Raw genomic sequence first — 23,067 nt, forward strand, 5'->3', positions numbered from 1 at the left:
AAGAGTTCATCCGGGACATTATTACGGGTATTACGCGTATATATAGGTGTTATGGAAAAAGTGAATAATGCTATCTTAAGTTTGATAATCATTTTGATAATCAAGTTACCACCACACGAATTGGTTGAACAACAAAACGATTGAAGAATTTATAATGCAACTCGTTCAAAAAAAATTAATTAATATTATATAAAAATGAATTGATTTGATATACGACGAATAGTAAAGTAAGAATAAAGTTTTTCGACATCTCGAGCGTTTGTTTGGATTTATTTGCAGAAACAATTCTACGAAATAACAATATTATTAAGAAAAACCTATTTTGGGTAAAACTTTTCAGTCTGTTTTGCCTAAGCTGTAAGGTTTGCAGAAAAATGTTTCGAACAAAATTCTAAATTAAAGTGTGTGTACATCTATCCATTATCAGTTATGGAGTAAAGTAAGCTTTCCATTGACCTTGAAAAGTTTAAAGTCTGCGTATGATGTGCGCCAACATACTCAACATTTTTCTTTTGAAACAGTTTTATCGATCTAAGTTATTTTTCGAGTTTCAAGCAATGTCAACTTAATGTCAACTTAATGCAAATGTCAATTTTACAATATTTTAGGAAGACATCTACTTTAATTTACGCTTATTTTATAAACTCCATCCATTTGCCATATTCCAATACCCAAATGCTTTTGTATTTTTCTACTGACATTTGCAACCGCGTTCGCGTGTAAGAAATCTTACCCATACGTTATTAATATGACCGTCTTTCAAAATATAAACTGATTATTCAAGTTTACTGTAACATATACATAAGTACTTTGATAGATACATCCATCATGCACATCATCTAATCATAATCAAACACTGTGTGTATGTCATAAAAAACTCATTTGTATTCACTTAAAAAACCCTATTCATAATTCAAACAACCATATCTGAAAACAATTAACAGTATATCAATGCACGTACAATACGGATAGATTAGAAATACTTGTGGAGTTGGAACGTTAAAAAATTTTATAAAACAGATTTCAAAAATAAAAAATATGATGTGAACACGACCTCTTTATAGATTTACAAATTGATCAAAATGCGGTTTCAGAGCGAGTGAAAATATTTTTATTAAAAGTGAAATTTGCAAAATTTAAAAAACCCGACAAATTTTTCGGGTACGGAACCCTAAACTCACACTTTAAAAATATCTAAGCACGCTCTCCATTAAATTACCTTTCAAATGAAACCAAAAAAATTAAGATTGAAGAAACTATTGAGTTCCACAAAGTAAATCTCTCTACAATTAATTAACAAAAAATTAAAATCATCTTCATCCTTTTAGGCGCTACGATGCCACAGACAAACAGGCAGACACACACCCATAACATTCGAAATTAAAACAACATTTTTTTTGGTTGGGGGATTAAAAATACAAAAATTGAAATCTTTCGACATGGCTACGTATAGAAGTCGGTACATAAATTACAGATTTCTGTAAATGTAGTCATTTGAAATTACCATAAACTACAGATTTCTGTAAAAATAGTCAATATAAAATATTTCACGGCCATCTTTTCTGATATACTCAATGAATAATTACGACTATTATACATTTAAAAAAATAGAAAACCATACATATATTTTACCTGTGTAAAACAATCCTTACAATTATTTCGAGTGTTATAGAAAGGGGATAAGCGAGAACAATCTTTACTTTTAAACCCAGCGACGCGGGTGGGTATCACTCTAGTTGGTTAATAAATTTTAAATTGTTAATTGTTCACTAACTTGTTAAAAATGTTAGAATTTAGTATCAACTAAAATTTATTAATGATAAGATACTTTCTTTGGCAAAAATAATCGATCGCATTACCTAATATAAAATTTTAAATTTTTGAAATACAATTTTTCATTACAAATCATAAAATATATCGATAACAGTATTTTAATTAAATGCATTTTGAATGATTAACAAACCATTGATTGGATATAATTTTTGATAAAATGAAAAAATTTTAATAAATGAGTTTAAAAAAATATTTGATAAATTATGATATAAATTGAAATTTTTCAATGATAATACAAATTAAAATTTCTAAGTGGATAATTCATATGATGAAAGAAATAGATGGATGCACTTTATCGAATAAATAAACAGATGTAGAAAAGTAACGTATGCTGTAAATGTTAGTTGTTACAATGATATATAGGTATACAACACTCCTTTTTCATATTTTATTGTTTAAAGAGAATTGTTTGTTTACGTATATATTTACAAATGTACTTATGTAATGTAGGGTTATGTAAGCATTCTAAACTTATTCGAAAACATATATGACGATTTCAAGCGCGGATAAAGAATATTATACGGCGAGAACAATATGAAATAATATCAAGGGCATTTTTTCAGTAATTAATTATGCCCCTATTATTCAGTTTGTTTCGACGCCTGGATCTGTGGTTTACTTGAAAAAAAAACACACTAAAATCTATTTTTGAAAACTAGACGTTATTTGGCTCTTCGTATACAATGTTAGACAAAAATTTAAAATCAAAATCAAAAAATCACAATTTTAAAATGGTCAGATTTTTTAGGAATACTATCAAAAATCAAAAAAAATCGGGGTCATTTAAGGATGTACGAACACCAATGCAAATTTAAAGAAAAAGCTTGATTTTTAAAAAATATGAAGTTGGTCTATGTCTAAATCAATTCTGAGTTGACCGATTATTTAAATACATAAACGATTTCAAAAGTAGGTACATTGGTTTCATGGTAAAACGGTAGATGGAAGATATGTTTTCATAGATTTCTCCAAAACTAGTCGGTGGAAATTAAAGTTAAATCCTTTATGCCCGGCTAATTAAGGATGTATAAGCACAGTAGTGGGGACACAATTCAAAAAAAATATGTATTTTCAATTTTGATGATGAATTATTTTATAATTTGACAATATAAGACGAAAAGTAAGAATAAAATTTTTCGATATCTAAAGTAACTTTCAAGATATTGAAAATTTAAATTTTGTTTGATGAAAATTGAAAATTTTGTTTAATTATTTCGCTTTCGATGTTTCGAAAACCAAGGCCGACATCGAAATATTTTATTTCGGTTACATTCACGAAGTTAATAGTTAACCAAATTCATCATCCAATTTGAAAACAACCTACAAATAATTTCAACCCTAAATTTAAAACTGTCTTGGTGCTCGTACTACCTTAACAATTGGTGGAGCAGTTTTATTAAATATCCCCTAAAATCCTGTAAGATAGCGATTATTTTTCACCGATTCTGGAGATATACTTATTTAATCGTCAAATAATCTTGCTTTTAGGTTTTGATTACTTGAAATAATCCATAGACACGAAATTTTGCGATTGATTGACGATTTATGGGGTATATACTGAAGTTTATGGGGATATATACTGAATGCTTTACTCTGGGTTATCACACCTTGTAAACTATTTTAGTCAATATCTAAGAAACTACTTGTCTAATTACCAATGGCATTTTTTACTATCTAGATTAGTAGTAAGCTCATAGAAGATCTTTTGTACCACTACCAGTTTCATTTTTGTACCCTTCTTTGTTTTGAAGATGCTCCAAAAGTTCAATAGTTTTAAACTTTGAGATATTTTGGAATGATACTTTATTGTGACCATCTAGACACAAACAATTAAAGCATTGTACAACCCTTTTGGATAGATATATCGTAATGATAGCTCTTCTTGTTGACATTTTGAAATTCTTCATATGGATATTGTCACTCATTTGAAAGATTTTCTATGTATGTATGGTATGATATATACATTATTATTGTTCGTATGTGCCTTGTCAACTAACACTTGTTACATTAGAAACATTTATTATTGTTATTTATCATTATTATCAATCTGTCTGTCTGCGTTATACTTATACTCTCTTTTCTATTCTATTACATTCTATTCTATATTCTACATTATAATTCTCTTGTTGCTAACTTCAACAATTATATTCCATCTACTTCACTATTTATTTATTATTTTTAAACCCTTCACATATTGTAACTAAATATGACGAGAAATTCATTTTTAATTAGATGTAGTGAGTTGGGAATCTACCTCTCAAAGTTGAAACCTTTGGAAAAATAAATTATATTTTTAAGTATGGAATCTAATCTATAAATATATAGGAGACTTTCTATAGATATAGATAGATAGATAGATAGTCACTCATCACGATATCTCTAGAACTATAAGACCTAGAGACTTGAAATTTGGGAGGAATACAGCTAAGAACGGATTTTACAAAATTCCACCCACAAGGGGGGTTGCGGGGGTGTTCATGAATTAAAAATTCATATTTTCAAATTATGGCTTTTAATAGTTCAAAACTTGGTCAGAATGTTTTAAATTACATTTAAAAATTTTTTTAACCTTCGGAGGGTAGAAAGGTGTAGCGAGAAAGTGGGAAGGAAATATCGAATATTTACAAATAAACCTAAGTGGGGTATCAAATAAAAGAGCATGACGTGTACATTACAAAACTGTTACCCAACGCAAGAAAATGTGGAGGGAGGGGTGCAAGTGGGGATATTGCCCAGCAAAGCGGGCGGGTAACAGCTAGTATAATATATAATAGACACACGAAGATAGTTAAAAGAACAAGTCCTTAAAAAAACTGTCATAATTACAACTTATCAACCTGCGATTGGTGTACCATATTTAACGAAAACTATATTAAAGAAATTTAAATAAAAGACTTTTTAAAGGACAAGCTTTTATTGCACTAAAAAAGAAAATAATTATTTCTATGAGCTACTTAATACATGACTAATCGTTGAAGCTAAAGGCACTCGGTTTAAAATACCAAGGATGATTCAGAGCAATTTCAGCTTTTACAAATAGTCAAATATTAGTGACTCATAGGGAAAATTATTTTTTATTTTTTATTACAAGATAGCTTGCCCTTTAAAACTTATTTTTAACGTAAATTTGTAATTTAAAATTAAAAAAAGGTGTGTATATCAAATACGATTGAAGCGATGGGAAAATCATATGTTCTTCGTATTTTTCTCAGCAAACCGTTTCATTTGATATCCATATTATTGTAATACGTAAAAAGTAACTATTCCGCCATATTGGATTTAAAATGACGTCACTTAGCTAATCATACATTGTTATCTAAACTAAACGTATTATACGCAAAATTTTAACTCAATCGGTTAAGGTATTTCCAGCATGGTATCTGCAGTTCCTATGCTAAAGCTATGGTTAAAATTTTTTTCGACATAATTTAACGAAAAATTAAATTTAAGAATTTAATAATGCTTACTATTAATTCCCAAAGTTTCAGAAATTTTGACCGTTTAAAATGGGAAATAATTATGCCAACGTCCCAATTTCGATCAATTTACGTCAAAATTAATATCTCGAAAGTGAAAATTAATTTCTAAATTTTTTTTTTAGAATTTTATTGTATAAACATTTTTTTCTACTTTTTCTTCAATATATAATAATATCATAAAAAATAGTTGGAGAGACCGGACATTTTACATGCTTTAAATGGGACATGACCCTCAAAATCGCGAACTTTGTCTTTAAATATCTCGCGATCTAAACGGTCAAAAATTATGAAATTTTAGGAATTCATAAATAAAGCTATTATAAACCCGAGAAAAAAAATTCGGCTAAATCTGTCGAAAAGTGATTTCATGCTGGAACTACCTTAAGGATAATTGCTTATTCAGTTGCATAACTTGATCCGAACATACATAAGACAAAAAACATTGAAAGTTAAATGAAAGCTTGTTAAAATTGAGGTCTAAACAAATTTGTACCATTTGGGTGCTTAAGTTAAAATTTTGAATTTGATTTTCATTAAATGAATTTAACCGTAGTATCGTATTTTTATAAAATTTTGAATCGTGACTGTTTTATCGAACACAAAAAAAACAAAAAAAAAAAAACAGAAATCTAAGACATGTTTAATATAATGTGAAAAAATTACGTTCAATTGTAGTAGATATTCCGGTAAATGAAAAATTTAAATTTATTTCCATCTAAATTTTGACAATCTGGCAAATTTTTTCAGAAACATGGTGTACATACTTTGCAACACGAAATATGGTCTCTTAGTCTCTTATTAACGATATTTTTAGAATAAATAACACCTATCTATTTGAAGGCGTTGAAAATTTGGTTTTATTTTCTGCTTTCAATGATTAGAATAGAAAATTTCGAGTAAACCATATAGGTTAATCGAGCATTACCCATCAGTACCTTTTTTGTAGTAAGGATTTACTTAATCGCAATTTCATATACACTACCTCTAGTTTCATTAGTTTCATTGCCGTAAAAATTTTGAGCGTTTAATTATACTAAGACATCTTTCCAACACAATAAATTGAGATTTATCATGATTTTGAAATGGGTCCGATAAAATAATTTCTCCATATCAAATTTTAAGTTATTTTTAAAGGAAAATTTTATAATTTAAGGATATTACTGCAGGCAATTTGTACCTTCATTCAATAGTTTATTTTAAATAGATGGATATACATAATAATAAAAATGAACATCAACAATCAAAAGCAATGAATAATTACTTTTAAAATAAAATAAAATAAAACTAATAACTTATTCGATTAAAAAAAATAAAAATAAAATCTTGTTTAATTATCCTTGAACTAAAAACAGTTCATAATATTCACAATATTAAATTAAAACAACAAAATAAATAACAAACAAATTGCACTTTTTTTTTGCTTGAGGATTTTAATATACCTTTATTTTTTTTTTCTTATCTGAATTTTGAATAATAAATAATTGACTGGAAATTGAATATTTATTCAATAATAATTATTTAAACATCCGCTGTATATTACTCATATATAATAATCATTAGTAGTAGTCAACATATATATTTGTTGTATCAACAAAAAATAATCAAATCAATAATAAATATCAAGATACATACATAAATAGATATACTAATATGATGAAAAGTGCTCGAGACATCGTTGGAACTATTATTCGACAGGTGAAAAAAAACAATTGACTGAGTTTATTGTTGAAATACCATGTATAGACATTGTTGATTACTCTGTCATATTACACATACATACATGTCACACATATATAACTGATATTCCCATATAATTCATACTACAATTTTCGCATAATTTGCTCTCTTACGGGTAAATAGTGATGTTAAAAAAAAAATGGTTCAATGAAAAGTTGTTTATTTTTTTATAAGGAACATTTTTTACATCTAAACTTTTGTTCTATCTCTATCGGTAAGATGGGTCCTACGGATCCAAGACCCAGTGCACCTATGTTGCTCATTTACGAACTCGACCTCACTTTTTACGTCCTAAGCACCTTATAAAAATTTCAGCTCGTGATGACAGACGGACAGACAGGCGACAGACAAATAATATACAACCGGAAATGGACTAATTAGGTGATTTTAAATACAACATATAAATATGGACACCCATACCAAAATCTTGTTTATAGTATCAATATTTTTTAGCGTTACAAACTTGGGACTAAACTTAGAATACCTTGTATATTACATATACATTATACATGGTATAAAAATGTTCTATTGAGGCAGTAACTTAATTTCTCCACAAAAGTTCCGTCAGTAAACTTTTGGAGACATGTAGACTTTTTTTTACTGTAAAATTTTATATTAAAATAATTCTTATTGAAATTTTCTTAGTTTTCTCAGGAACAAAGGAAAATACGATAAAAGACATGTATGTATCTTTGCACAAGATTTTGATCAACATCTTACTTTAGGTTTTGCATAGTAAAAAAGGAATTTGAAGCTGAAGAGCAAAGAATAATTAATTTTAATAATTTTTAATTATTTTTGGTACAAAATCACAAATTCTATATTGAAAATAATCAAACATAATATTCGATTGAAAAATTAGCCGATTAATGCCAACACTGGCTGTGACTACGTATTAAAATTAAAGCTCCTAACTTTTATACAATTATACTCGTCCACCATTTGGATTATTATTACCTTATTAAAACTAACATACCACCCTGTTTATTGATGTATCTTGAATAAATATTGGTTTCTAGTACAGACCAAAACAATTACAAGTTACACTTTTTATAAAATCAACTACCAACATTTATAATTAATGATTAAGCTAAACAAAAAAATTTTTGTTGTTTTTGATTTGTGCCAAATTATAATATGTATACAGATGAACCAAACAGAAAAACCAGTAAAGTATATAATTATTCTGTATAAATATAATGGGGTCTAAATTTTTTTTTTCATGTGTGACCTTGAATGTAATAACTAATAGGTATATTTGTGCGTACTTCCTTTAAAAAATAAGACACATATATTGTTATTGGGTTTAGTAAGTTGGCTAAGTACAGAAGTAGATATTATAGCAAAGTTTTGATGCAAAACAAAAATGCAAAATAAAAATGTAAAAATTGAATATTTCATTTCTATCTAGTAATTTTCAATTTATATACCTTTTCCATTTCTTCTCCCAGTACTTACCAATAAAAGAATTTTCTCCTTACTACAATCTTTAAGTTTCTTAATGCTTGACAAGTCTATCCTCTCTAAACGCTGTGTCACTGTCAGATTATAAACAGGCTACCAAAACCACCCCAAGTCACTAATTGCGTTGGGTTGAGTAAATATAGGCCGAATTTGCCTGGATTGGGGTGTTTTTCAGATTTTTTTAGACGGTAAATCTAAATCTGATGGAAAGTAAAATCTTAAAAAATTTCCAAACTGATTGCGATGAAATAAATGAAAAGTTATAATATAAATTTTATTTGCATTCTAAAAATAATATTTCCTTACAATTTTTATAGCTATATAAAATTTGTCAGCTATATTCTAAAGATATATGATTCTAAAGATGAGATTTTTAGAAATTTGACAAACCAAATTTTTAAATTCTTGAGTAATTTTAAAACTAGACAAAATAAACATAAATTCTTTAAGTAATATTGAAACTAGATAAAATAAATATAATTTCTAGAATAATTTTGAAATTAGATAAAATAAATATTAATATAATCGAAAAATTTTGAAATTTAATAAAATAATAAATATAAATTCTTTAATTAATTTGAAACTTGACGAAATAAATATACATTCTTAAACAATTTTGAAATAAATACGAATTGAGTATAAATTCTTGAATAATTACGACAAAAAGAAAAATTTTGATGGTAAAAATTATTTTACCATGGGTTATTTTTTTATGAAAACTTAACTATATGTTGGTGAAGTCTAAAATAATTCTTTAATTTGATGTTTATATTTTATGTCACATTTGATCCTTATAATGGGTAGTAAAGCTTATCTTCTTTGAACCGTTATGAAGAATTGAAAAATTTGTGTTTTTTAAAATTTTTTTGTTTTCTTTCCAAAGTACAAATGACAAGTTTGGCTATGAAACGAATCTTCAAATTTTGACAAAGTGCTGAAAATAAACAGAAAAAATTGGTTCAGGAGTATTCTTAATAATATTTCAACCTCTGATTACTAAATAGACAAAAATTAATAAATTAGGCTGTCATGTGTTATGAATCTATTAACTCGAAAATTAATAAATTTTAAGCATAGGTTAAATGTAACAGTTGACTTAAAGTGACACATCAGAACTTAACAAATTTTTTGCAGAGCATTTTCAGGAATAACTCAAGAATACATTATACTAATTTTTGGGAACCAAGGAAATGAAAAGAGCCCCAATTTCCCAATTTATTGAAAAGATAAATTAAAATATTCTTTCAGCATATGAATCTGTCTAGTTGTGTGTTTGTATACGTATTATTGTACATACAAATGTCACAGTATTAAATACAGTGCCACAAAAAATACACGTATTATACCATACTAGGTGTAATAACTATAAAATTATATGTGACTTACATATACTTATGTTATAGTAATGACAATTTGAATAGTTTCAATTTTACATTTCTTTTGACTTAAATAAGAGTCGTAAGCATATCGATAAAATCGCAAAAAATAGATACTGGCAAAAACGTAAAATTAGATAATGAAACTAAAATAAAATACATAGATATCCATTTTTATTGTTGGTTAATTTCTATATTTTTTTGTCACCATTCTAGTTATAACTTTTGGCAAGTTTTCGTTCTGCAGCAATTAAAGAATTATACTAGAACTCTTTGAACACTTCGTAAATAATATTATAACGTATCGTATGTTATGTTATCTTTCATGGTATGTTTTCTAATGAACTAATGATACTTTAAAAACATTTGCTGTAAGCAATTTAATTTATGATTATTTAAATATAAATTTCCCGTGATAAGAAAAATTAAAACTACTACCGATTAATGATAATAATTATAAAACAATCAACGGTTTTATATTTCAATTGAACAAGGTCCCCAGATAGATTAATGAATGTTTTTATTCGGAAGTCCTTAATAGCAGCAGCTCCGATTTGGATGAATTTTTTTTAATGGTTCTCTTTTTATATTATTTAACCACGTACCATTAACTAGAGACACTTAGTTAATTATCGATGGTCATTGGGAGAATTTGTTAACTGAAATTTTTGTTTTTAGAAAAAAAAATTTACGACAATATTTCCTAGTAGCCTTTTTTAATACTTATTTATTAGAGTTATATATGATCAAAGAGTTCTAACATTTTAGAATATTGAATGTAAATACCTCTATAAATAAATACTAAACTAGAAAAAAATTTGAAGATTATGATTTGTCTTAAGTTCTATTTTCTTTTACAACTTTGGTTATTCTAAAAATTAAATGATTTGAGCTAATATGGCTCAAATCATGTCGCCCTATTAGCTCAGTTGGTTAAGGCGTAACAATTTCCGTCCACGGTATCCTTAGGGTAGTGAGTTCGATTTCCGCCGTCGCAACAAAATTAATTTAATTAATAGTGTGATGGGCTGGTGTAGTGCATGGTATATGCGTGAAGGAGTTGCACTCAGCCTCTAAAAATAATTGAGTAGCTCATAAATGAAATTATCAGCGGAAAGGTGGTAAAACGCATATATGATATCACAATGGGTTCTATAGCCTAAGTCTGTCCTCCCAATATAAAAATATAACCATTATAGTGGACAGCCAATATAATCTAACCTAGCTCAAATCATATTCAAAACAGAATGACAAACGAAAGAAAAAATGACAAATTTTTTACTGTCTTCAACTTTTTAAAAATGTTATTGTTTAATATGGTAGAAAAATACTTGTATTCAGTATACTGAACAAATTTGGGAAAAATAGATCCGAAAAAAATAGACGGAAAAAAATTTCTGTTATAGTGTCCCATTTTTTGAACGCATGGGCTGAAAACTTCATAATTCAACCATCAATAATCGACAAACTCAACCTTACCAACTCGTAATTGCAACAATACTCCGGATCTTTAAAATTTTCGGTCTATTTTTTCATGAGTTATAAAATTTCAAAAATTTTGGAACGAAAAGATTTATCTACTGAAAGGATTTTTTTCTTAGAATTTCATTCTACCACTGTATAATCCGAATGCAATTACTATGAGACAAGCCACAGACGTGGTAGTTTCGTAAAACTTCAAACGTTTTATTTTAAGCACGTAATAAATATTGATTATATATAATTTTACGATGAATTTGCATAAAATTTCACAATCATATGAAATTAATAAATCAAAACGACAATTAATTAATTTTACAATTTCATTATAATAATAGCATATCAGATAATAAATAAATAAATAAATAAGACAATTACAAGCCTGTGTGAAAGTTATGAATGAAATCTGAACATCAGGTTGTCATCATATAAATCAAACCGAATTAACTAACTCAACATGAAAATCAAACATGTTTTTGTATTAAATATGACTGAAGAATAAAAACGATAATTCAAAATTGTAAGATAAGTATAAGTTCAAAGAGAGAAATATGTATCGGTAAAAGCTCATTTTTGGAGCTACAGGCAACGCATTTTATGAGAAACAATTTTGTTAAGTAACGTTTGTAACGGTTCAAAATTAGTCGGAGATAAAAAATTTCTCTTATTCTTTAGGGCCGATAAGTGATTAATATTGATAATTTTTGCCCCGTAAATGTGCCCTTTTTCCATTATAAAAATTTTATTAATATTAACACTTACATACTATACTGTTCACATTGGAATGATAATGAATTTTCATTTACCTGAAACAAAAAAACGGGTATATTACTATTTTATACATTACATAATGAAAATTTAATTTAAAAAAAGCATAATACAATCCACAGAAATCCTCTTCTTAATTTGTAAAAAACTTGAATGTTTTCGAAAGATATACAGTGCCTCTGTGTTCTGTATAAATAATATTAGTTACAGTAATTAAACCAGCCTTCAAATAACAATTCTAAACTTGAAATCGGTTCAAACAATGGCTGTGTTCGGTCGAACTGAGCGCTCGTTAGTGCCGATAAATCAATTTTTGATATTGTTTAGATACTGTTACTAACTGGGATTTAGTAAAAAGACTACTTATATAAATACTAGATATGGTTGGTCAACACTTTGAGGTTCATCGATAGAACGCTCTCTTGCATGAACAAATCGGTTGCAATTCAAATATTAATTCATAGTTTTGATGAAGATTGCGCCACAAAGGAGGAGTATCGAGAGGCTAACTGACATAATCAAATATGTTAAAAAGTTACTGAAAATGTAAAATTTTGAGCAAAAATTATAGTTGAGCTAAAGTTTGATGTCCTATCTATTAATTGTAATTTTGTCTAAATTATTTCTTTAGGCACAGAATCCTTTCAGAATATATAAAGAAAACATCAAATTGTATAACTTTTTATTTTCGTTATTCTGGTACGGAAATAAGCCCTTATCGATACCCCTCCTTTCTCAAGGGCGTCTTTCTCGTGCGCAAGATATATTTCACTCACATTTTTATCATTTTTGTCATCAATGCAGAGAGGTAAGAACTGCGAAAAATTGTTTGCAAGTCAGCCCCATATTTCGAGAAAATTTCTGTGTTTCACGATGAAAGCTTGCGAACTTTCAAAGTAAATAATTCGTAATACAGCGTCCACTTAGCCGACTCTAATCTACGTAGGTCTTCCTTATCCACTCCAAACGTGAGAAAACACCTTTTTTTGCTTCTTTCTTTCTGTAAGAACTGCCAGCTATCGATATTTAATTGACGATTTTGAATTTTTAATAATTCGATAACCTTTGTTATATTTATATCTCTAGTTCTCAACTCAAAACCGATTCTCACAATTCTTTGAGCAGCCTTCTGTGTAAAGGCTGAAAAACAAATTCCATTTATTGAAGAGGGACGGTATTCAGTGAGGAGCCAATCTCTTGATATCTCATCATCGGCCGTTACTAAAAACCAACCAGGATCTACAATACCACTTTTACGAAAACGAAGTTCTGTTCTTGAGTTATTCATAGCCTTTTTCATCTCTTCTACAATGTGCTTTCTTAAAGCAGAAGCCTCTTCGTATCTAATTGTTCCACCTCTTCTAACTGATCTAAAAACAATTTGTAAATCTCGTTTGCTTAAAACTTGTGATTTTCTCGTGATCTTTGTTTGACCACTAGTACTCGCTAAACTTGTTGATTTGCCCTCTCGGCAGGCCTCTTTTCTCAAATCTTCTACATCATTCGATAGATGTGGAGGTATTCTCAAGGAACGGTTAACTATTTCACCTACTACTTTTTTTGAGGCTATAAATTCATTTTTACATTCCTGAGGTAAATCTAAAGAATGACAAAGAGATATTTCACAATCACTTCTTGAAGCTCTTGATACTACGGGAAGAGTTAATTCAGTGAGAGAAGTAGTGTCTTGTTCAGGTCTGTTGAACTTTAGCCGGTCGTCATTTTTTTCAAAGTCTTCTCGTTCAACAGACATATATGGAGGCCTGCTCACAAGAAGGTTAGCAATTTTTGTTTGATTGCCACTTGCTATCGTTTTTACTGCCTTAAATTTCTCGTTCTGTACCAGAGGTAATACCAAAGAAGTACTGTATACCATGTCGCATTGGTTCTTGAGAAGATTTATGTTTTCCATTGAGACTCTTGGAAGGTCATTAAAAGGAACAGTGTTGGTTTTATTCTTTTGTATGGGCATGCTTAACGCACATCCACTAGCCACGTTCTGTGGTTGAGAAACGCCTGCAAAGTTTCTTTGGCTTGTATCACTTGGGTTCCTTATGTAATTTTCCTCAGAAATTTTCGCCAATTCGGAAAAAGTAAGAGACGTACTGTTTTGTAATGGAGTGCTCATCCTCGGTCGTTTGTAGTGTCTGCTTTCTTGCATAATGGATGAATGTGCAGGATTATCCTCGTTATGTAGTTGAGAAACGACTGCAAAGTTGCTGTAGCAGTTTGTATCACTCTGGTTCCTTGTATGGTTTTCGTTGAAAATTCTCGCCAATTCCGAAAAAGTGAGAGAAGTGTTGTCTTGTAATGGAGTGCTCATCTTCAGCCGTTCGTACTCTCTACCTTCTTGAATGAAGGATAACTGTGCAGGATTGTCCACGAAAGGATAAAAATCGTTCATACCGTTATTACTTGCAACTCTTTTCATAGCCTCGCAATTTTCGTTCTGTATCTCAGAAAAGTCTCCAAAGGTTCTGCCTACCGAGTTTCTTGAATGGTTTATATTTTCCTTTGCTTTAAAGATTCTGTCGCTTAGGTTATACGGATTGGCTGAAAGCCTTGTAGTTTCCTGTTCTTCTAAAGTTCTATATATTATATCAAATGGATTGTGCGTATGATTTATATTTTCTTGCGAAGCCATCGATAGTTTGGGAAGAGTAACTTCCGTGTTCTTAGTATTGTCTTGAACAGGGACACTCATCCTTGACTGTTTTGAATCTCTGCCAAAATCTTGCATAACAGATAGATTCGGAGGCACGTTTACGGGAATTTTAAAACCGTTTGTATCGGTTATACTTTCAACCCTCGCCACTCTCTTATGGTTTTCGTTTTGAAGATGAGCAAGGTCTTTAAAATTTCTGTAAGCTATGTCACATGAGTTACTTGAAGAGTTTACGTTTTCATGCGACACAATTGATAGTTCGCGAAGTGTAACGACAGTATCAGCGGTATTGCCTTGTATAGGAGTGCTCTTCATCAATCGTTTGGTTTCTCCGTCACAAACTTCTTGCTCAATTAACATATGCGGAGATCTGCGTGCGAAAATATTGGCATTGTCCATTTCGTTATCATTTGAATCAGAAAGAATAATCACAGTTTCAGTGGTATTGTCTGGCATTACAAGTTTTTCTTGTTGTTTTGGCTTTATCTTTGCAGATCTTCTCCTCGGCCTTTGGCCTTTTCTTTTAAGTATCGTCGGTTCTGAACGTATACAATGTGTCATGAGTGAATACCGTTCACTTCGTACATTACTTGATGCAACAGCTGGAATGATTGCCCTCCACCCCTCCTTTGATGACAGGGGTAAAGATTGCGAAAGAATATCCTTTTTTTCATATATGAAATTTTTTATTTTGGTATTTGGTTGCAGGTCAGGTGACTTACTAAAGCTTATGGTTTGGTCATATTTTTTATTTATATTCATATTTACATTTTCAATCATTTTTTCCATCAAATCTCCTTGTGAGAAAGATTGGCGTGTTACTGTCTCACACTCTTCGTTATGTACCTTAGGAAGATTTTCAAAAGATCGATTTAGTATGTCACATGTGTTACTTGAGTGTTTTGTGTTTTCCTTTGAAGCTATCGACTTTTCAGGAAAAGCTAATATCGTATCAGTAGTACTATCTCCTACAGGTATGCTGACCCCCGAATTTTTGACATCTCTATCAAATTTTACTTGTATCGACTGGTGTGGAGGAAGATTGTCAGCATCTCTGTACGCCTGTAACCTCTGTAAGATTGCCTCTCTGTATGCAAATTTTTTTCTCTGCCTGGCATTTTTTTTTGCAATCTTTCTTTTAGCTATCCTTTCTTTTGTGCGCTTACGTGGCCTTTTAAATGAATGTCCTTCATTTCCTACGTTTGATGCAATTTCTGTAATGGGAATTGACTCGTTCTTGGATAAAGATGGTAAAGACTGCGGAAAGATATCCTTTTCTGAAGGTGTAAAATATATTTCGGTGATATTGGATTGGGAGTTAGGATACTCCCTAAAACATAAGTTTTGGCTCGATTTTTCATTTATATTCATATTGTGCACTTTTTCCATTATTTCCTACTATTTTTTTAAATAGATTTTTTAGATGTGTGTATATACTGAAAATCAAAATAAACGCAAAAGTTAAACAAACCATTCTTGGTGTTATAACTATAACATTACATGTATTTCACATGTAATGTTATAGTTATAACACCTAGAACGGTACAACACGTGTACTTTGTGTGACACAGAGTGTACATAAGAAAGAAATACCTCTGTAAAATTCTTTAGCTGCCTGTGATCGGACTTATTGCAATTCTACTTTTGGTAGTTTGACGAGCGTCAACGAAGCTTCCCGAAGTAAGCTACAGGATCCTATTCCAGGCACCACCTCTGCCACTTCAAATAGTATCTCCAGCAGAGCCCAACCTTGATAGCCAAGAGAATATTAAAAAGTGAAGTTCTTTCGTACGATTTAGTGTGATTTATGTGTGTGTAAAAGCCTAAATCCATTGCAACGTGAAACACATCCGAAGGATAGAGTTAGCCAACAAGAGGTACAATTTGTTTACGTCATGTCATACGTACATCACAACGTAATGTTTTTAGCGCTTGAAGTTGTAATAAAGTCGAGGCCTGCGGGTCACCTTTTGCTTCGTTGGATCTGTTCCCTTTGATCTTGCTGGCCTGTTATCTAGCAAGTTTTGATCCAACGTTCGAGATCCAATTACTAAGCCTACTCGCCACGACAAGGAGTGACAGTGACACAGGACAGGATTTTCATTATAGTCTTTCCACGAATGCATATTTTTTTATTTGATTACTAGCTTTTGCCTACGGCTTCGCTCGCGATAATGATTCATTTCAATGTATTCCTTACATGTTTCATTTAATGAATCATTGATTCATTGAGAGAACTAATTTTAAACACGCTTAGCCCGCTCTCTAAACATCAACTTCACTTACCTCCCTTTGAAAAATACCTTTAAATAACGAAGAAAAAAGTTACACAGTATACTTTGCTCTCATTCGCTAGTGATAATGATTCACTTAGTGAATCATTAATTCATTTAAAGATCCTACTTTTATCTCACTTATCCCCTCCATATACACAATGTCAACTTTGAAGACTCAAATGCTACCCTTTAACCCGCTTGCCTGCGCTTAGTTTCCCCATAAAGATCAACTTTATTTACATAACGTTGGAAAATAAGGCGGCATTCGGTGATGGAGTTCGGTGTGCTCCTATAAAGAATGAAATATAATATAATGAGTAATACAGTATACTTCTTTCTTAAGCCATGAGCACATAAATCAATTTGTACATTCCAACCTTAAAAAGTGACAACGTTTCATATAAACTTTCAAAACCATTTGCCCCTTGAAGAATGAATTTTTTGAAAATAGTATGTAATACAGTTAATTTTGTTTTGAACACTGAGCTCATATATCATTTTTTGCATTTCTAACTTCAAAATTCATAAAGTTTCATGCATTTTCTTTCTTCTGATACCAAATTCGATTAGTTGACAGATTGGTGTAGGTCTGTTGATACCATATGGGCCGGTGTAAATCAATATAGGTAACTACATCGATCTGTTAACCAATCTAATTGGTATCAGATTTACCTAATTTTTAAGAAAACCAACCGGACTTTAAAAGGTATTTATTTTGTCAAAGACTGAAGGCCAATCATATCACTTGTCTTGTACGTATTAGAAATTGAAATTAAGGTCATTATTAAAGAAATGTGCACTGTAATCACTAATTTATTTTGATACGTCCAAAAAAAAAAATAATTCTTATAATAGGAAAAAAATCAAATTATAAATAAAGTCGGAAAAAAATACAAAAACCAAGCTATTTGTTCGATAAGTGAAAGCGACAGCAGTAGCTTGACTAATAAAATAAAATATTATATGTATTATAATAGTGTTTTTATTACAAAAATGTACAATAAAAATGAAATGTGGTCCATGGACGTTACATGAAATTTTTTTGAAATTTTGAATAATTTCTATTTTTATTTAATACATGATTCTTTTTTATTGATGTACAATTTTACTTTTCTCTCATAATGCTCTTGAATTTGTATTGAAATGATTTCAATTGATAATATAATATTTTAAAGGTTATATTTTAATAGGAACCAAAATCTATTCAATAAATATACAGAGTGATTTTTTACAGTTTCCTCCCGTAAAGGTAATTCGAAAACAGATTGGACAATCAAAACAAGTGAAAATAAATATCAACTGGCTATTTTATACGAGGAAGTGATTCATAATCATACATATTTTTTATTCTTGAAAAATTTTTGTTCTTTGCCGCAATTTGAGAGCTTCTTTTGAAAACTGAATCGATCGCAGCGCTGCTATCTAATGAAATTTGCAATAAATCACACATTTTATTTACAATGACTATTTTTCAATTCTGAACATGTAATTGGCATTGTAAATGTCAAATAAAAAATATTGAATAATTACAACTAAGTAATTGAACTTTAGAACTTATGAAAATAGAGACGAAATTGCATAGCATGTTTTAAATGAAAATTAATATAATAACTTATTTAAAATTAGAAAATAATAGTATTAAATTTTCAATGTAAACCATAATATAAAAAGCATAGATTTATATGTCCATCCATAAAATTAGAATAACAAAGTAGTGTGTCATTACCAACTAAACTCCTGAAATAAAACGTATACACGGTGCGAATTCAAGAACAATAAATTTTAAACGATTAAGTTTAAAAATCAAAACTTTACGGGCCTTGTCAATATTTAAAAAAGAAAACCTCGTATAAAATAACAATATGAAGTAAATACATGATTAATTATATATTGTAATATCAACCAGAGGATATATAACTTTCTAAAATCAATCAATAAACTTTGGGTAAATCAATATCCGTAAAATTATATGTTCCTTTTATAATGTAATTGTATTCTGATTCTGATAATACCGACATAACAAACAATAAATAATAGTTGATATAAACACACAGTCCAATTCAAATGAATTCAATTGTGTATTATATACTACATATTTATATTTAATAAAACGTAATATTAATTACATCATAATAAATATTATAATATAAATAATAAATAAGTATGTACATATTCATTGTTCAAAGAAATTTTAATTCAATTTTTTTTATTTTATACTTTTATAGTTAATAAAGATGGAGCATTCAATCATGTGGAACAGAATTTAGTCAAATTGATAAGTTTTCACTTTTGATTCCTGAATTAGCACTTCCAATTTAGATTATTTTATTATTTTTAATATTTTATTACTAAAATCAACTTAACAAGGCCAAACTTGGGAACTTTGAAGTGTGTTTTCGAGTGAATTTGTACAATTTCATTCTATTTTATAACTTTGCTAAATATAAGTAATTTTAAAGCAAAATTAGAAGATCGAACCAGATAAATTAAATTGTGTGCTTTAAAAACGTACTTTGTTATCTTCAAGGTTGACCTCGTTAAGTTAATTTGAATGCACTTGAAATCGGAAGATAATTATTTAGAGCGCATAAATTGAGAATTATGGGTTGTTGTCACTTTTCGAATCGATTGAGGTTCAGGCTATATTAAAAGTTATTTTTCAAATTTTGACGTTCTGAAACAAATTTTGCTTGGCGTTACATAGTTTTTGTTTTGAAAAAGATTGTAAATATTTTCGAAATCAGAGATTTTTATTAAGAATAACTTTTTTTCGTAACCCTTATAATAAGAAAGTTTCCCATATGGAGCCAACTAAAGGAGACACGCTGTATATATATAAATTTTAACGATGGTCATATCAGATAGGATTGATGAACATTTGAAGAATTTTTTTCAAAATGCCATCATCAGTACAAAAGCAATAGCGCCATTTCCTTCGGAGGAAATTCAATGTTGATGCAAACTTGAATGAATATATAATAATAGTACATATATTTAAATCATTTTCAAAGTGAAACGAAAAGAAAAATCTAATATGTATAAAATTAACGATATAAATTTTTTCGCAAATTAATAATAACAATTTGAAAGTGGTCTGTCTGGTAATAATATGACATCGACTTTAACATAAGTATTTTCAACTATTGAATACATTATAGGGCTAAGTTAGGGGGTAGTATTGGAGAGTCATTTCAGAACCACTGAAAATTTAAGAAGGCATTGCTAAGTATCGTTTCCATTTATGCAATTTTTCAAAGCGGTAGTCTTATTTTTCAGAGAGCCTAGAAAAATTGTAAGTGGGTAGAAAGGTTAAAACTAATGAAGATACATTGATGTGGATATTCGAAGCTTAATAGTACGAGATATCCGTTGTTATGTTTTTTTAACCATCAACAAATTTAACAATTAAAAATTGAAGCCTTAGAATCAAACAATTTAGGCCTCGGGTAGCTGTATTTTGATCAAAAAATTGACAAGTGAATGTTTCCGTGGAGGGGGAGGAGTATACAAAAATTGGACCAACAGAGTTTCTGACAGCATCTGGAATATTAATCTACAAGCTTTTCTGAACAAGAATCAATTGACAAAATGCAGTCCTCGATTTTTGCACACTCAACTCTATCTAGCGCTTGCTCTACCAGGCTAGTTGAATTCAAATTGAAATTTTAGCGTTTAGTATTTAATTCTTTGCAAGATGGTCACGCGAAATCAGTGCTTTTTCCCCATCCCAAAAGTGCCTAACGTGCCTAAAGAAGTTGTCACTTCAGAAAATTTTAATAAATAAATATACTTTCAATTAAATAACCTATGTTTTTCTTTCTCTGTTTTTGGGACACCCTTTACTATGGCTGGCTCTAGGCCTATAAAAGTACATACGGTCGGCTAACAAAACGAATTTAACTTGAATGTAACTTGTAAACAATTTCACCTGACATATTGCATAAAAATAAACAAGTAAATAATTATGGTTAGTTATATTTTATATAGGTTTACATTTAATAATAATCATAATATGTAATATAATATTGAAAACATCCTGTTGTCATTTATTATTTTTGTTACCCCCTTCGTTACACCACAGTCTATACCATGGTAGTACCTTCGTTTAATAATAATTCACCAACCAACTGGTTACTTTGTTTTTGTGGTTAATTAAATGTATCACAACCTATCAACTTTCAATTTCTAATATTGACAATATTTTCTCATCAATCACTTTATAACTACTTTTCTGGTATCATAAATTGTATGGACAGTCAGTTAACAATATTAAATATAGTTGATTTTTTATATTCATATCATTTAAGTCTAATGGCATGCAATGGATGCTGACAGGCGAAAAACGCTTGTAGAAAAAATGCTCGAATTAAAACTTTCATTTCATTATGCCGATAGAAATTAACTCCCTTGTAGCTTTGGTCGTTATCGGGATAATTGCTTTAAAAAAAATTAAATTATTACTAATCTTAAAATAACAAACCATAATAAAAATTATGTAAAAAAGAATATTTTTTATTTAATTAAGTTTCTAAAGTGATCAAAACTGCTGCATTTCTAACTAAAAATATCTGTCAAAAAATTATTTTGAAATGTCCAAAATATAAAATCCAATGAGATATTTGATCAAAACCACATTATAATCATCAATTTGGTCAAATTTTCATCAAACCAACGAATTTTTGGGAAACGGCGAAGATTAGTAAAAAATGTCAAAGGATAAAAAATGCTAAGAATATGAGATCCAGTAGTTTTATTTTTTTTCTATTTTCATGATTTTCAGCACTAATTTTTTCTAATTTCACGAAGTTTGTAATAGCCGAACTATTAAAAATAAATTTTCAAACCACACTTTCTAGAGGGGTAGGTACTTTCAAATTCCGACCTCAAAAGTCTTATTTCCTCAACTAATAGATTAGGTCATATTATCAACAATTAAATTTCGGAATATTATAAATAAAAAATGTTAGTTACATACCTTTAAAAAATAAAAAACCTATTTTTCTATTTCAAATGCAAGTTGATACTTTGTACGCAGGAAATAAAATGTGACAGATAAATATGATGGTATATGATGCAATCAACTTATTACGAAAATTACTTGTCAATATTAAACTGATGTTAATAGAAAGTGGCGTTTTTCTAAATTTCATGGCTTCTGTCACCTGTGTTTAATACATGTATTTCCTGAGAGAAGCGTTATTTATTGCCTCCTTAAATTTTTTTATTTATTAACTAGATTTTAATTACACAAATAAACAAGTGAAAACAAACAATTGATTGAGTTAATTGTGGAAATACCTGTCAGAATTGATTACAAATTGCGAACAGCAAACAAAAAATATAACCGGGCAAAAAGAAGCGACTTCAGCACATGAAAAATTGAAAAAATTGATTTCCTTTTTTGAAATAGTTGTAGTCGTTTTAACGAAGAAATTATAGAGCCTTTTTACGTTTTTTTAGACCATCCCTCGGGCACTAGGAGCCGATTTACGAAAACAAAACATTTTTTTCTTCAAAAAATCGTTATAACTTTGGAAAAAAGTTATTTTCGATTTTTCCAAAAACGATGTTTCTTGGATTTTTTTTTTGGGCTCCCTGTAAATATGAAGTATTTTTATGTAAAACTCGAATTTTGAGAATAAAAACAAAAACTCGGAAACTACTCTACCCGTTTATATGATCGAAAACTTATTTGATAGTTTTCCTACAACTTTCTCATTTAACTTTTTTACGATTGGAGTTTTTTTTTATTTGCAAAGAACCGATTTTTTACATTAGCGAACTTTTTAAGTTATGTTCGGAGCCGCCAATTGAGACCAAAAAACGCTACCTGTTTCGAAATATTTTTCTCTTCACGCTCATATTTTTGTTTGCTCTTCGCAATTTGTGACCAATTAACATTGGCTCTGGCAGTTTGATTGGATTACTCCTCCAATTTACAAGTCCGCCATATTTGTATTACCGATTGGAAACATAAATATTCATATATA

The 23,067-nt window shown here is 29.3% G+C and overlaps 2 protein-coding genes across 2 annotated transcripts in view; both read right to left on the bottom strand.

Moving 5' to 3' along the window:
• The window catches only part of LOC123296583 (MICAL-like protein 1), a 284,328-nt gene that overhangs the window by 178,527 nt on the left and 82,734 nt on the right, over positions 1 to 23,067 (bottom strand). The window lies entirely within an intron of this gene.
• On the bottom strand, positions 9,338 to 14,173 carry LOC123296585. The gene is made up of 3 exons (XM_044878116.1): positions 12,913 to 14,173; positions 12,131 to 12,174; positions 9,338 to 9,447 (listed from the first exon to the last, which is right to left on the bottom strand). Exon 1 carries the CDS (start codon positions 14,106 to 14,108, stop codon positions 13,005 to 13,007), a length of 1,104 nt encoding a protein of 367 aa, XP_044734051.1. The 5' UTR covers positions 14,109 to 14,173; the 3' UTR covers positions 9,338 to 9,447; positions 12,131 to 12,174; positions 12,913 to 13,004.

Source organism: Chrysoperla carnea, chromosome 3 (assembly GCF_905475395.1).
Source record: "Chrysoperla carnea chromosome 3, inChrCarn1.1, whole genome shotgun sequence".
Classification (NCBI taxonomy): Eukaryota; Metazoa; Arthropoda; class Insecta; order Neuroptera; family Chrysopidae; genus Chrysoperla; species Chrysoperla carnea.

Bases quoted from the DNA above. Each gene is read 5' to 3' on its own strand.
- LOC123296585 (XM_044878116.1), bottom strand. From the start codon at position 14,108: ATGCCCATACAAAAGAATAAAACCAACACTGTTCCTTTTAATGACCTT.